This window comes from Phlebotomus papatasi, chromosome 3 (genome assembly GCF_024763615.1).
Source record: "Phlebotomus papatasi isolate M1 chromosome 3, Ppap_2.1, whole genome shotgun sequence".
Lineage (NCBI taxonomy): Eukaryota > Metazoa > Arthropoda > Insecta > Diptera > Psychodidae > Phlebotomus > Phlebotomus papatasi.
Genome location: NC_077224.1, coordinates 66,006,430 through 66,021,398, shown reverse-complemented (window position 1 = coordinate 66,021,398; position 14,969 = coordinate 66,006,430). Strand labels below are relative to the sequence as shown.

Sequence of the window (14,969 nt, the reverse complement as noted above, 5' to 3'; positions counted from 1 at the left end):
ATTCTGGCTGGAAATGGAGTAATTTTTTATTCAATTTGACCAACAGATGCACAGTTGTTCTCCTGAATGCCAAGAAATTGAGTCAAACGTACCTCCTGAATACTTCACGAAAAGCCATTACAGCAGTGGCTTTTTCTCAGTGCGGCCGATATGTTGCAACAGGGGAATGTGGCATAAATCCAGCAATTAAAGTCTGGGAGTTGGATCCACTAAATGGTAACCTGGAGAATGGAGCGGTCGGTGGGAATGTTGTGGCAGAATTTCTGGGTCACAAATATGCAGTCAGCTGTGTGGTGAGTTAAAGAGAAAAAGAAATGCCCTTTTTTATTGCTCGAACTCTACAGAGAAAATAATGTCTATAGTCCATAACTACATATTGTGATTTTCAGGAGACTTTCAGAATTCTGAAGGTTTCTGAGCAAACCAATTGAAAAGATCCGATTTTGATAATTTTAGAATAATTTAATAATTAGAAGGGGTAACTCATATTGAGAAACCCTAGTCAATTGTCAGAGAAACCTACTTTTTGCATCGCGAAACACGAGAAACTCAATTTCTGCATCGCGAAACCCAAGAAACCAGAAACCCTTGTGAGAAAAAATGGGAATGAGTTACCCCTTGAATAATTTATTTGTTCTAGAATACCTTAAATATGATGAATTTTACATCTAAGCAATTTGTCCCCTAGGCAGAAAATCTAGAGGCTAAATAGTTTGAGATAGGAACTTAGCGTTTTTGAGGAACCCTCTTATAAGTCCACCCTTTTTTTCTCTCCACCTTTGCCCTTCTAAACAATTTTTTTTGGCATATTTCGAAGACGATTTTAACATAGTGTTACGAATTTGGATAGAGGAGTTCCCACCCCTGTAAAAAATGCACCCTGCCGGACTGACTATCTCCTAGAGGGTGAAGAAACTCATTCGTGGCTTCCATTGGGTCAAAATATCGTGGTTTTCCTTACTGGTATTTTATTGCCTAATTATGCCTGAATATGGGTGAAATTCCCCAGAATCCATATCTGAACTCCTTTAGGCGTAGTAAGGCGATGATACTGCTTCAGGTTTATTGACAGAAAGTCCCAAAAGATGACTTCAAGAAGAAATCTCCCATACTCCGAAGGTTTTACTGCCATGAAGAGCATTTTCTCTCGGTAGCTTTAGGCATTGCATTGGAGCGTCTCTAAAGTCCTCCAGATTCTCAGGAATAAATCTCAGATTTTACGCCCTTACGGTAAAGGCTCATAATTTTGTCCAGTTTCTTATTTTGGACACTTTGAAGATAAAATTGGACACTAAAAATAAATTGATCAAAATTATGGATTTTTAATCAAATATTTGACGAAAAATGAATTCTATCTAAATATTTGATCTTTTTGGGAAATTTTAACACTGCATACGTTAAATTTTGAATATGGTTTGAGTTAAAATTGCTTTGTTGAAAATTCAGTGTGAGCAATTGCTTACGAGAAATATGACAGAACTTCGTGTTTACTTCAGCCTTATTTAGCTGTGGTGAAGTACTAACAATGTTTCCTCGCTTTTCTTGAGTGATATTATTGAATATTCATTGAATATTGTGTTGATTCACGTTAAGGTGTCTACACATTGGAGCTGATTTCATCAAGAATTATTTCAAGAATTTTTTAAAGAAAAATTCATATTTTTGAAGGAATTCTTGAAGAAAAATGCCTCCACATTGGGTTTTTTATTTTCCATCAAAAAATTTTTTGACAGATTCCAAGTATCTTGCTCTTCTGACTGTTTTTCACGAAAATTTGTTGTTTCACTGCTGGAAAAAGTGAGAAAAACGTTTGGTGAAGTTCCTTGGGATAGTATTTAGTGAATTTGTGAAGAAAATCTTCTAAATATGCAAGGGAATAGTGTTTTTCTGGAGATGTCGTTCCTGGTGGAATCCAACCCAGCCTTTGAAGGAACATTTCCTGTGATTTTCCTCCAGAAATTGCCGGAAGTTAATCCATCTGTGTATTCTTGAGGTGTTCCACAGTACAGTATGGCCACGTACTCCATGGATTGCAAGATGGATGTAAAGGAGAAAATTTACGGGCACTCTGGAATCTCTATATGCCTTGGTTACCAATTAAAACAAGAGCTAACCAGAGCCACCGAGGAGATCTCAGTGCAAACAAGAGCTGTCCGGAGCTACCAGAAGCCATCACTTGAACCCCCAGAAGAACATCAGAATGATCTTTTATATCATTCACTTTCTCAACCACTAGGAACTATGTGGGATTGCTTCCTTTCGAGAACACCAGAACTGGATAGCCACAGGCCTTCGATTCCTCCGTGGGACTCCCAGTTTGAGTAGTAGTGCATGAAAAGGTGGTGAGAAATAAAAAAATCTAAAGTAAAATCCTTAAAAAAAAAGTTGTTTATTGAATCAATAGATAACAAAATCCAATATATATATATATATATATATATATATATATATATATATATATATATATATATATTATTTTTTATAATTCAATTTTCTAAAAAGGAATACAATGAACACCAAAGAAAAGCTTTTTAGAGTTGAATGTGATCCACTGTTGATGCAGGAAATTTGTTTGATAATTTCAACCACTGCAGTACTTTCTCCGTGTTGCTTCCATGTCCTCCTATATTTATTTTGAACTCCTCAGGCGATCTGCCACTGCTCTTTGATTTTCAGTCCTAAAGTTTTTGCCAAGAGCTGATAAATAGAATCCTGAATCTTTTGATCAGCCGGAGCACTTACGTCCATGCTCCTGATGGGTTGGATTCCACCAGGAACGACATCTCCAGAAAAATACTATTGCCTTGCGTATTTAGAAGATTTTCTTCACAAATTCACTAAATACTATCCCAAGGAACTTCACCAAACGTTTTTCTCACTTTTTCCAGCAGAAAATAACAAATTTTCGTGAAAAACAATCTTGAATCGTGATGGTTTCCGTCAAGAATGACTTTGATGAATTTTATTCCAATGTGTAGCGGGTAATTTCTTTCAAAAATTCTTGATGGAAATTACCTTCAATTGGATATGATTTTTGAAGAAATTTGTCTACACATTAGACAAATTTTCTTCAAAAATCCATCTTTTTGTCAAAAATTCTCACTAATGTGTAGGCAATTTTCTTGAAGAACACTTCTTGAAGCTCATTTTTGATAGAAATTTCTTATAATGTGTAGACACCTTTAGTGGTGATTTGTACATTTGACCTGAAGTGAGATTTGCCTTGTGAATTAGTTTTTTCGTGTGAAAAATGGGAAATTTTCTAAGACATTCACCAGTGAGGTGATACTCCTTATTTTGGACAGGTGTTTTTCTCACGAAATTTCGTGAAGTTTTAGCTTTTGTGAGGACTAGGTTGGACAAATGCCTGGAGAAACAAAGGAGCATCATCTCTACGAAAGAGATGTAGCGAGAAAAGCCTTAAAAGGCTCCCGGAAAGGTCGGGGAATGAGCGAATCCGCACGTACTTGGAGTATCGAAGTCAACTCACTTTAATGAATGATATGGAAAGTTTCCGGGCTTCTTGTGACATTCTACGTTTCCCTTACGTGAACAGGAAGAGGACTTGATAAGATTGGTTCATCAAATGAAGAACAATGGGCATCCTGTTGATGGGAATTAGCTGTCCAAATTCACAACCAAGTTGTCCAAATTAATAACCAAGTTGTCCAAAATTTAAGTCAAATTCATCTCTACATATTAATTCATTTTTAAACGTATTAAGACCAATTTTCGTAAAAACAAAGACAATAAACCCTTGCCAAGTTTCTAAACAATCCTTCTGAAAAGAGAGCAACAAAAAAAGTTAATTAGTATTGAAAATATCGCACTTCAAAATTGGAACATCAATGATTATAAGCAGACTGAACAAAATTATGAGCCTTTACCCTTTAGAAAAGATTCTGCTTCTTAAAAGCCTTAAAAGCCCTAAGGCGATGCGCCTATAATCGAATTCTCTCACTGCAGACGAATTCAACCTGAACCGTGCATGGAATCGCAGAGATTCCTTTCACAGGAGGAAGGGTGATGCCCGTGTCTAGTAAGGGTTGACACGGTTTACGAATTACTTTTAGAAATATTTTTTACGTTCATTTCGTCAAAAATAATGTTTTTTTTTAAATAAAAATTTTGAGAAGCTCTATAGAATAGAGCGTATTTCTTAAGCGATTTGGACAAGATTGGATTCATTTGAAAGGTCTTTGAATTCTAGATAATTTTTTTTAAAACATTTTCAGCAAATTATGTGTTATGGTGCTATTCCAATGGAAAATGTACAATTTTTTAGCACTTTACTGCTCTCAGGTGCTTCTACATAATCGACTTTTCTTTGTGTTGGTTCTTGTCACAACTGTTTGATGGTGTTAGAACACGACGAGGACTTCTGAGAAAACAGTCGAGACACGAATCAATACACAGAAAATCGTTAATACAGAAGAACTTGAGAACAATAAAGCGTAAAAAATATGTTTGTTTTTCAATGATTACAATGATTTATGAAACGTTAAAAAATGATTTTAAACAGATCAAAAAATGATAAAACAAGGAGATGCTTTTCAATGCAATTGAATTCATAATTTATTCAAGAAGATAATGCAAGAAGTATTTTCAGATACATTCGAGCATTTTGCAGAGTCTAGCCCACTTTACCGCCCCTTTTTAGTTTAGAATAATAATCTATCACAGCTAAGTGAACACAACTCTTTTTATATTCACTTCAAATCTCTCAAGTGTTAGTAAATTACATGGAATACAATTTTACTGCTCTATGTAATTGAAAATGTGTGAATTCCTGAATATAATTACCTCAACAAGTATATATACGTGTAAGAGTACCGATGTTTGTACGTTAAGTAAAAAGAAATTCAAATGAAGCATAATTTGGGTATTTTGTTGAAATTATCTATTAATTTAATCTCGTTGGTATACATTCTGTTTTTGGTGAAAGAAGTGCCCAATTGATGGGACAGCGAGAGAGAGGAGCTTTTGGTTTAGTGATTGTCTGTCAACTCTTTTTCTTGAGAGTGATTTGTAGCACAAGAGATTACATCTGCTGCTGAGAGCTTAGGGAATTCTTATTAAGTAGACTCTTTCTATTTTGCGATTAATGTTTATTTTTTTGTTTTTATTTCATATAAAATATTTACGTTTATTGAGGTATATACATTAAACATTGCGTAAAATTTTTAATGAAAACTTTTAAGCTGTGTATAATACAAGTAATATTTTTTATGTAATTTTTGACCGAGAAATACCATTAATTAAATATTTTTGGGAGATTTAAAATTGTATTTTTTTAATTTAATTTTGTTAAATATATTTTTTTTTAAACCTTAAACGTAATCGGAGAAAAATAAAATAATGACTGACCAATGCAATGCAAAATTAAATGCGGAAAATAAGAATTCTAAAATTCTACATAAAAGAGTCAAACGTACATTATTAATATTTAAAATGTCTGCAGATAAAATGAAACCCTCTCTTATTTAAAATCTCCCTTTATGGCCAGCAGGAATTTTCTGGCGTTAAAGGTGTTCAAATTGCATCCAGTAAATTTCACTGTACTTCATTTCACGTGGAATGGGACTGACAATCTCATCCCTGTATAAGAAAAAATAATAATGTATGTCCCAAACTCCCCTTAGATTATTTATCATTAAAAAAATTGAATCGCTTGTGTCTCCTTTGATCGATAATTTAATCTATATTTGATAATAAGAATAACCTAATTTTTATTTTTGTTGCACCTTATTAATTTATAATTATTTTTTCTTAAAAGTAATGAAATTTTTATTAAAGAAAAACTGTTATGGTAATTATTATTGATTCAGTAATTCCTCTTTTCTAGCCAATCTTGAATGTATTGAATCAAATAATGAATTCTATAGATTGAAAAATACACATGCTACGGGCACTTTAAATTATAAATTAATATACCATTGGTATTATCTAAAGTCGTTAGAGTATTTGAACAGAATCACCATCTGTACAAACTTCTAGAAGCCATCGGAATCATGTTGGAAATAATCTAAATACAACAGTTTGATGAGATAAATGAGATGGTGACGAAAATACATATAGGACCGATTCATGTGACTCTGCCTAAGACTTTAAGTCTATCACCGTTTTGTATCTGTTTTTGGTAACGCACAAATGACCAGACTTCACAGTACTTAAGATTTCCAATAAATACAGTATCGTCCAAAAGTTTCTTGATAAAGTTATATTTGGAAGAATCATTCCAACATGGATTTCAGATTTTTCGTTAGAAGTGTTTTTTTGGAATCTTTGCAAGCCCTTTATCGTCTTTGCTTTTTCCAAAGTAATCTTAATGCGCTTAAATGAATAAAAACGTGGGCATGAATTTCACAGTAATTATAAACACCTTGCTTGCAATTTTGGACACTTTGCTTGTAATTTCGGACAGCTAATTCGCCTCAATAGAAAGCCAATTGTTGTCCTTTTAGAGAACATAACAGACCAAGTCCTCTTCCTGTTTATTAAAAGGAACCGTAAAAAGTCCCAAGAAGCCCCGAACCTGTCTATATTATTTATTAGAGTTGACTTCGGCATTTCAAGTATTTACATACGGATTTACGCATTCCCTCGCTTTTCCAGGACTCTTTTAAGGCTCTTTGCACTGCATCTTGTTCGTACAGATGATTTTTCTTCATTTCTTTAGAACCTAGTCATCACAAAATTTAAAAATTTACAAAATTCCAAGGAAAACCGAAATAACAAGGATAAGCATATTGGTGAATCTCTGACAAAGTTACCTATTTTCCAAATCTCAAATCAGTATTAGCGTGAATTAACACAATATTTTAATGATTATTTAATAATCTTTTTATGGAAAATATAATATAAATACTCAACTTTAAATATTTGAAGATAGTCCATAATTTTAATCAATTTATTTGCAATATCCAAATTTACCCTCAAAGTGGCCAAAATTCCAAGCTGTCCGAAATTACGAACAGTTACCCTAAATTTAAAAATACTTAAGCAAAATGAACAACAAAATTTAATAACAATGTTAAGTAATAAATAAAATTGTAAAACAAATTTTCACTTTTACACAAAATATTTTCACAAATTGCTACTAAATATTACTGAATAAAATATTTAATTAGCAACAAAATAATTACACTTAATATCCACGTAATTTATCAACACCAGAGATTTGAGTGGTATTTGTTTTTATTGACTATTAAATTGTTACAATTATGGCTTTCAAATATAGCCAGATTAACAGAAAAAAAAGAGATATTTAATCCATTTGATGATAAATTTCAGGCTTTTTCGCCCACTGGAAAGTATTTGGTCTCGGTTGGTTCGCAACATGATATGATTGTTAATGTGTTCGACTGGAAGCAGAATTCGAAGATTGCGTCCAATAAAGTGAGTGCCAAAGTTGTTGCAGTCGCCTTCAGTGAAGATGGCAGCTATTTTGTCACGGTGGGAAATCGACATGTGAAATTTTGGTACCTCGAGGGAAATAGGAAGGTAATTTTTTTTTAAATCAATTTTTATACACTTTACTGCATCAATTTATTTTTTTTTTGTGATTAGCTTGAGACTTTTAAAGATACCGCTAAAGTTTTAAGCAATATACTTGAAATTTTACGATACATTTTGACATGTTTAAAAGACAATCTTATTAGTAATGTTCAGTGAAATGCAATTTGCAAGTATTTAATGCTTCAATTTCGACAGAGTTGTACAATATATGGAAATTGAAAATGATCTCAATATAATGTAAAATGTTTATTCGAATGGCTGAATTTGGATTATACTTACATTTTCATTAACATTCGCCTTTTAACACGAGCTCTTATTTGCACATGTTTGTAAACATTCGACAAAGAGGCAATAAATATTGCAAACATTGAAACTGTAGCATATACTCTCAAATATGTGGAATATTTTTTTTCTATTGCAGAAAAAAAAAGAGTTTCAAATGTCCATTTCCTCGTTGGAGGTGTGTGTTGTACATGTAGAAAAAAAATCGCATTGCTAACCTCATTTTTGAAATAATTTCATGATTTTCTTTAACACAAAATTTTTACACATTGTGCTTTCTTTCCCAATCAAAAAACAAATACAAATCTCAAATAGACAAGAAACACTAATAATAGGTAACAAATTTTAACAAGATGGTTTTTCTTTTGAATTTCATCTTTGATTGATCTCAATCGATAATCTTCGATGATGAATATCTGAAATTGATAAAAATGTGCAAATGACTGTGAAATTTTGCAATTTTTGCCAATTTACCCAGTCAAATGGGCAAGAAATGCCATTTGAAAGTCAATAAATGATGAAAAATGCAAATAGCTGATCAATATCTGCGAAATATCGAGGCTACTGCTGCTGCCGTAACTCTGTATGTGCAAGTAATTTGTAGTTTGTGACCAAAAGGCTCTTTTGAGAATTGGTGACAATGACTTGAAAATATTCCCAATGATTTTGAAGAAATAAATTTGTTTATCGACAAAACCAAGGGGTTAATAGCACAAGAGATTGTCAATTGTCCTGATATGGGTAATCCAAGGGCATATCTGATTTAATGAAAAATTTCACAGTGAGGAGCAAAATTATTTTTTAAAGTCATTATTTTAAATTAATAAATAAATTCGATGTAGTTTTAACTATTTAAGCACAATGGGTAATTTCTAGATCTAGTTAATGATAAAAAATATTTTCTTGTTACTTCAGGTCCTTTCAGGTCCATTTAAACTAAAATATTATGCTCTTTTATTATTCCACAATCTGAAAAATAGGGGTAGATGGGGCTACTTTTTTGAACTGTTTGGTTACATTGATACACATATTTCCGCATATTTTTTAAAGGAAACTGGGCTTTAACGTAATGTGTTATAGTTCTACAAAATAATTGAGGGAAGTTCCGTCTGGACGCGGCAACACAATCTGTGTTAGAAAGGGAAATTTTGAGAAAAAAACGAATTGATAAACTTGTTAAAATGAAGGGGGTGTGTCCTAAAATTAATGGGTGGAGCTTCTTCGTGTAGAAGAATACCAGAAGAAAATTTAGAAATCTAGTAAAATTTGTCCGAATTTCTAATTTATTTCGTCCGTAAACTAAATTATAGAAGACCCCTTTGCATTTTTATTTATTGTCAATATAGAAACAACTTTGCAAATTGAACTTACAGTATAAAGCAATATCGATAAATAAATCAAAAAAAAAACCAATGTACAAACTCAGAAGAGGGAAATCCGAAAATTGTTATAAGTTTTGACTAAATTAATTTTTGTGTATCCTGTGTCCACCGCCCGAGGGCAGTTTTAGCTCTGACAAAAATTGGAAGGCTTTAAATTTGAATGAAACGGAAGATTTTGCGATACCCAAGAGATTGGGGTGTTTTACGTTAAACATATGTTAATTTAATTTTAGCGGTTAATTTGCCAAAAAAGTGTTAATATTTTGTAGAAATAAATTTGCATTTGTTTTTCATAACATAATGAAGAACCGTTGAGAATTTTTTGAACTAATACGTAGATAGGGTAGAGTCAGCCCTTTTGGCCATGTAAACACTTTTGGTCACCTAATGTAAAATCACATTGTAAGGCAATTACACTCAGCTCTTCGTTATCCGGCACTTGGTTATCCGGGTGACAGCTGCCAAACACTGGCGGTTGATGTATTCAAAATTATTTTTACTAAACATGAAGTTTGTCCTGTGTGAATTAAAGTATTATTATCATTGTATCGAAGTTTTTAATACATAATTGTGATAAAAAATGAAACATATGCACACCATGAAGAAAATTCTCTTGTTCTTTGCAAGACAGAAAAACAATTCACACAGCACAAAATATAAAAACCGTTGATCATTCAAAAAACCTAAATGTCATTTGTCCCCCAGTCAGCCGGATAACGAAGAGTCGAGTGTATGAGTTTATTTAGAACATGAAAATGGGTCTTATTTCGTGACCTCCAATCTAACGAATCAGAAAACCATATTTGATTTTGTATCGACTTGATTAATTCTAAGTTATTGAAAGAAATTCTCGACAAAGTAAACAATCACTAGAAAAACATGAGATTCTTAAGAAACTTGTTAATGTTAAGAGAAATTGTTTTGCATTATTTCATATTTTTGATGAAAATATTTGATGCTATTCAATGAAAGTCCATTTCTTAATTAACTAAATTTTATTATGATATCATCCTTAATGAGATTTTCTAACAAATTAAATGAAAATCGGATGTGGCTAAAAGAACTTAATTTTTTCAGCTGCGTACGTACTTTTGGCCATTCATTTTCCCATACATTTTACACGTGGCGCACCTCGCGGATTTCAGTAAAAACAATCGTGACTTTTGACTGATTTTTACATCAAATAGAAAATGTGCAAAAAATCGTTTAAAATACTCTAATAATCCCATAAAAATGGTGTTAAATAAGAATAGGACTTGTGCTGTGTATTTATGAAAGTTTTCGAAAGCTATTTCTTCTGTTATTTTATTAAAATTCTATTGGAAACAAGTGGCCAAAAGTGCTTACACACAATGGACAAAAGTGCTTACAAAGTGGCCAAAAGTACTGAAACATGCATAGTTGCATAAGATGCATTTTTCACAAAAATATCCAAAAAAAAAAAATTGGGAATTCTCTTGGATTATTAGGAAAAAACGGCTTTAAGGTATCTTTGTACAAAATTTCATTTTATTTAAATAAAGATTATAAAAATTATAAGCACATGAAATCTTAAAGTGACCAAAAGTACTTACTCCACCCTACATAGAAAAAAATCTTTTGTAAAATTGTTCGTAAATGTTTGTGAAATCCTATGGCAGACTTATGCCGAAAATAGACACAGGCTGATCCTGGAGAATACTCAGCTCGAAAAATTTGGCGGTAAAAGACCAGCCCAAACTATCATACACTGAGGATTTAGGATCAAGGATTAGCGTTAGGATCAAAGTGACGCTTTTTATTTTCAGCAGTGGCGCTGATGTCGCCTAATCCCCGTAACTTCACTAGACCTCACGAATTTAGAAGATCAGCCTGATCCTCCAAATTTTGGGCTGATCCCTGAGTGTATCGACACCAATCCTCCTTTTTCGGGCTGATCCCTAAGCCGATCCTTATGTCTATTTTGGGCTTTACTAAATGCTCGTGGATCGTGTAACCCACAAACAAGTTCGTAAAATTTTCTACTTTTTTCACAAACATTGTTCGTAAAATTATTATTTGTCGAACATTTTTTGTACTTTTACAAACATTTGTTCGTAAATGTTCGTAAACACAAAAAATATGTTCGTAAAATTTTGTCATTTGTTCGTAAGTTTTTGCCAGACAAACAAAAATTTACGAACAAAAGACAAAATTTTACGAACATTTTTATGTGTGTTTACGAACATTTACGAACAAATGTTCGTAAAAGTACAAAAAATGTTCGTCAAATGATCATTTTACGAAGAATGTTTGTGAAAAAAGTACAAAATTTTACGAACTTGTTTGTGGGTTATACGATTCACGAGCATTTTGTAATTCCCCCATAGGAATTCACAAACATTTACGAACATTTTTACAAAATATTTTTTTTCTGTGTATATGTTTGATTAAAAATGCACGAAAATTCAGTGAATGACTGCATATTTGGGTAGATAAAAATCTCTGATTAGATAGAATACTTCAAAATTGGTAAAAATTAATAAATGGGAAGGCAAGAAACCCCTGTCCCAAACGTCTCCGATCGTCTCTAATGTCCAAGCGGGCTTTTATTCAATTGTATCAATTTTTAAAGTACTTCTACCTTCAAAATTAGAAAATGAGACCCGAAGATTGTTTCTTTCAAATTTATTATATAAATTTTGCTCGTCATTATATATTAGGAACACTCGTTTAAATTTTTCATGAAAATCCTGACAGTTTATTTCTTTCACTAAGATAAATCTTTTATGCATGATTTGCAAATATTTCAATAACATTTTCTTTAAATGCTGAATATTCATTTGCTGTATAACATAGATTTGCTCTTGAAATTAAGCTTAAATGAAAAAAATAAATAAACACAAAGCTTCTCATAAATGTGCATTGGTGATCTTGGACTGGTGTGATCTTCACCCAAAAATGATTGTCTCAAAAGAGATTTATGCCTAGTAATGCCACCTACATTTCTGCTTTCTGGCATTGCGTAAATTTTTTTTTTTAAATGTTTATTTTTTGTGTGTATCAACACCCCTTGAGACAATGTTATTTACTCTGTCGTCCACAGTACAAAGAACCAATTCCGCTCATGGGACGAAGTGCCATCTTGGGTGATCTGCGTAACAATGATTTCTGTGCTGTGGCTTGTGGCAAGGGTGAGATGTTTGAGAGTACCTATGCTATAACGCGAAATGGTCAATTGGTGGAATTTAATTCGCGACGATTGTTGGATAAATGGGTGGCATGTAGGACATCATCGGCAAATTGTCTGGCCGTTGGGACAAAGTACATCTTGGTGGGATGTGCTGAAGCCATTGTGAGATGTTTCAATGCTGAGACACTGGAATATGTTACAACATTGCCCAGGACTCACTATTTGGGCGTCGATGTGGCTCAGGGTGTTCAGTTGACGCATATGATGTCAGCTCCGGCAAATGCCAAATATCCGGATACCATTGCACTTGTCTTCGATGAGATGCGCTCGAAGGCGACGTGTGTGTACAATGATCACAGTCTGTATGTGTGGGATTTGCGGGATGTACGTCGTGTGGGCAAAAGTCATTCATTCCTCTATCATTCAGCGTGTATTTGGGGGGTGGAAACAGTGCCATTTACCTATGTGAGAAACAATTTAGCTCACAATTTGCCATTAGACTGCTTCCTAACGTGCTCCTCGGATGATACAATACGTGTCTGGGATCTCGATGGATGTGACAGCAATGATGTCTACAGGAAAAATATCTACAGCAAGGACCTACTGAAAGTGGCCTATATTGATGATGAACTGAATTTTATCAAAGACATGGACAATCCAATTCTCAATAATGAAAAGGGCTCAACTTATGATGGACGAAATGGTGTTAGATGTATTAAAATTAGCACAGAGCGGAATCATTTGGCCACAGGGGACAGAAGTGGAAATATTCGAATTTATAATATAACCAATCTCAAACTTCTGACAACCATTGAGGCTCATGATTCAGAAGTACTGTGCCTGGAGTATACAAATGAAAAAATTGATAGGAAGTTGCTGGGAAGTGCCAGTCGAGATAGACTCATTCACATTTTTGATGTGGAGCAGGGATACAAAATTCTTCAGACACTCGATGATCACAGTAGCAGCATTACGAGTATCAAATTTATTGGATGTGATATGAATTTCCAGATGATTTCTTGTGGAGCTGACAAGGCTATCATCTTCAGGACATTCCAGGTAAGAAAATTTATTTTAATTTTTAACATTGCAGTAACTTTGAAAATTTTAAATGACTTTTGGGTTTTTATACTGTTTTTCACCTTGTGAAATTTATTCATTTATGAAAGTGACTAAATTTCGCCAAGAATTTGCTTTTGCGCCTGTGATGTAGGCAAACGTATTTCCCCATTTTTTGATACTTAAGTCATCATAACTTTTAATCTGCTGAACCGATTTCAATCTTCACTGAGAAAAGGTGAAAGGTCTTGAGATTGTCCAGAACATTCTAGAAGCAATGGAGTACATCTGTGAAATTTTTCTCAGTGATCTCAGTAAAATACTACAATTTTTTGGAAATTTTTTTTCTTGATAAAATTAAAAAAAATACAATTGATAGTTCAGAGAATAAGCTCATCAATTTTTTATACTTTTTTACTCTATTTATTGCTAATAAAAAGTTGAGTAATTGCATATTTGTCTGACAAGACGAAAACGACAGTAAGAATTTAAGAATCACTGAACTTCTGCTTTAGTGCAGAATCACATTGACAATAAAATGCTCGCCGTAGCCTCAAAATTTTTCGTTAATTTACGCATTTGCATTGCAATTCTTACGAAAATTTTCCATTACCGTATTACCTTATCTCATACTCGGTGGCACTAGGTGAAAATAATATAAGAAAATTGAATAAAAACGAAAATTCGATAAACGATGAACAAAAAAACTGTAGGAGAAATTAATCGTACATTTTTTTTGCTCACCGTTTATCGCATTTTCGTTCTGTTTCTTCAATTTTCTTACATTGTTTTCACCTAGTGCTACCGAGTATGAGATAAGGTAATACGGTAATCGATAATTCGCGTAAGAATTGCAATGAAAATGCGTAAATTAACGAAATACGGTGAGGCTACGGCGAGCATTTTATTGTCAATGTGTTTCTGCTCTAAACTGTAATTCTTTTACACAAAAAGGAATTTCTTAAAGTTGTTCATAAATGTTTGTGAATTCCTACTGGAGATTAACGATATTCTTGTAACTCGTATAACACACAAAAAGTTCGTAAAAGTTTGTGCTTTTTTCACAAACATTGTTTATAAGATGTTCATTTGACAAGTTTTTTTGGTTTCATTTATTTTTAGAAACAGTTGTTCATTTTTGTTTGTCTAACAGGTCTAACAAAACTTTCCAAACAAATGACAAAATTTTGCCAACATTTTTCAGTGTGTTTACGAACATTTTGAACAAATGTTTCGAACAAATGATGTTCGTCAAGTAATCATCTTACGAATTTTGTTTGTGAAAAATACAAGCTTTTACGAATTTTTTGGTGGGTTATACGATTTACGAGAATTACGTAAATCCCCAGTCGGCATTCCCAAATATTTGTGAAAAATTTTACAAAATATTCTTTTTCTGTGTAGTGATTTTAGCACGACTAAATCGCTTAAAGTTGTAATAAATCTAAAAAGAAAATATATTTATTTACAAGATACATCGTTTGCGACATAGCCATTAAAATCATGCAATTGAGGCACATTTTATGGCTACTCATTACAAAACATTAAATGTGAATTGCATAAATTTTGTTCTTGTT

The 14,969-nt window shown here is 32.9% G+C and overlaps 1 protein-coding gene across 7 annotated transcripts in view; it reads left to right on the top strand.

Annotated features, from left to right (window-relative positions):
- Positions 1–14,969, top strand: part of LOC129807634 (mitogen-activated protein kinase-binding protein 1) — a 91,500-nt gene that overhangs the window by 54,510 nt on the left and 22,021 nt on the right. For all 7 annotated transcript variants that reach the window (XM_055857033.1, XM_055857030.1, XM_055857031.1 and 4 more), the window contains 3 exons: positions 47–293; positions 7,294–7,503; positions 12,247–13,392. In XM_055857033.1, coding sequence (XP_055713008.1) covers positions 47–293; positions 7,294–7,503; positions 12,247–13,392 — 1,603 coding nt within the window. The remainder of the gene's footprint in view (positions 1–46; positions 294–7,293; positions 7,504–12,246; positions 13,393–14,969) is intronic.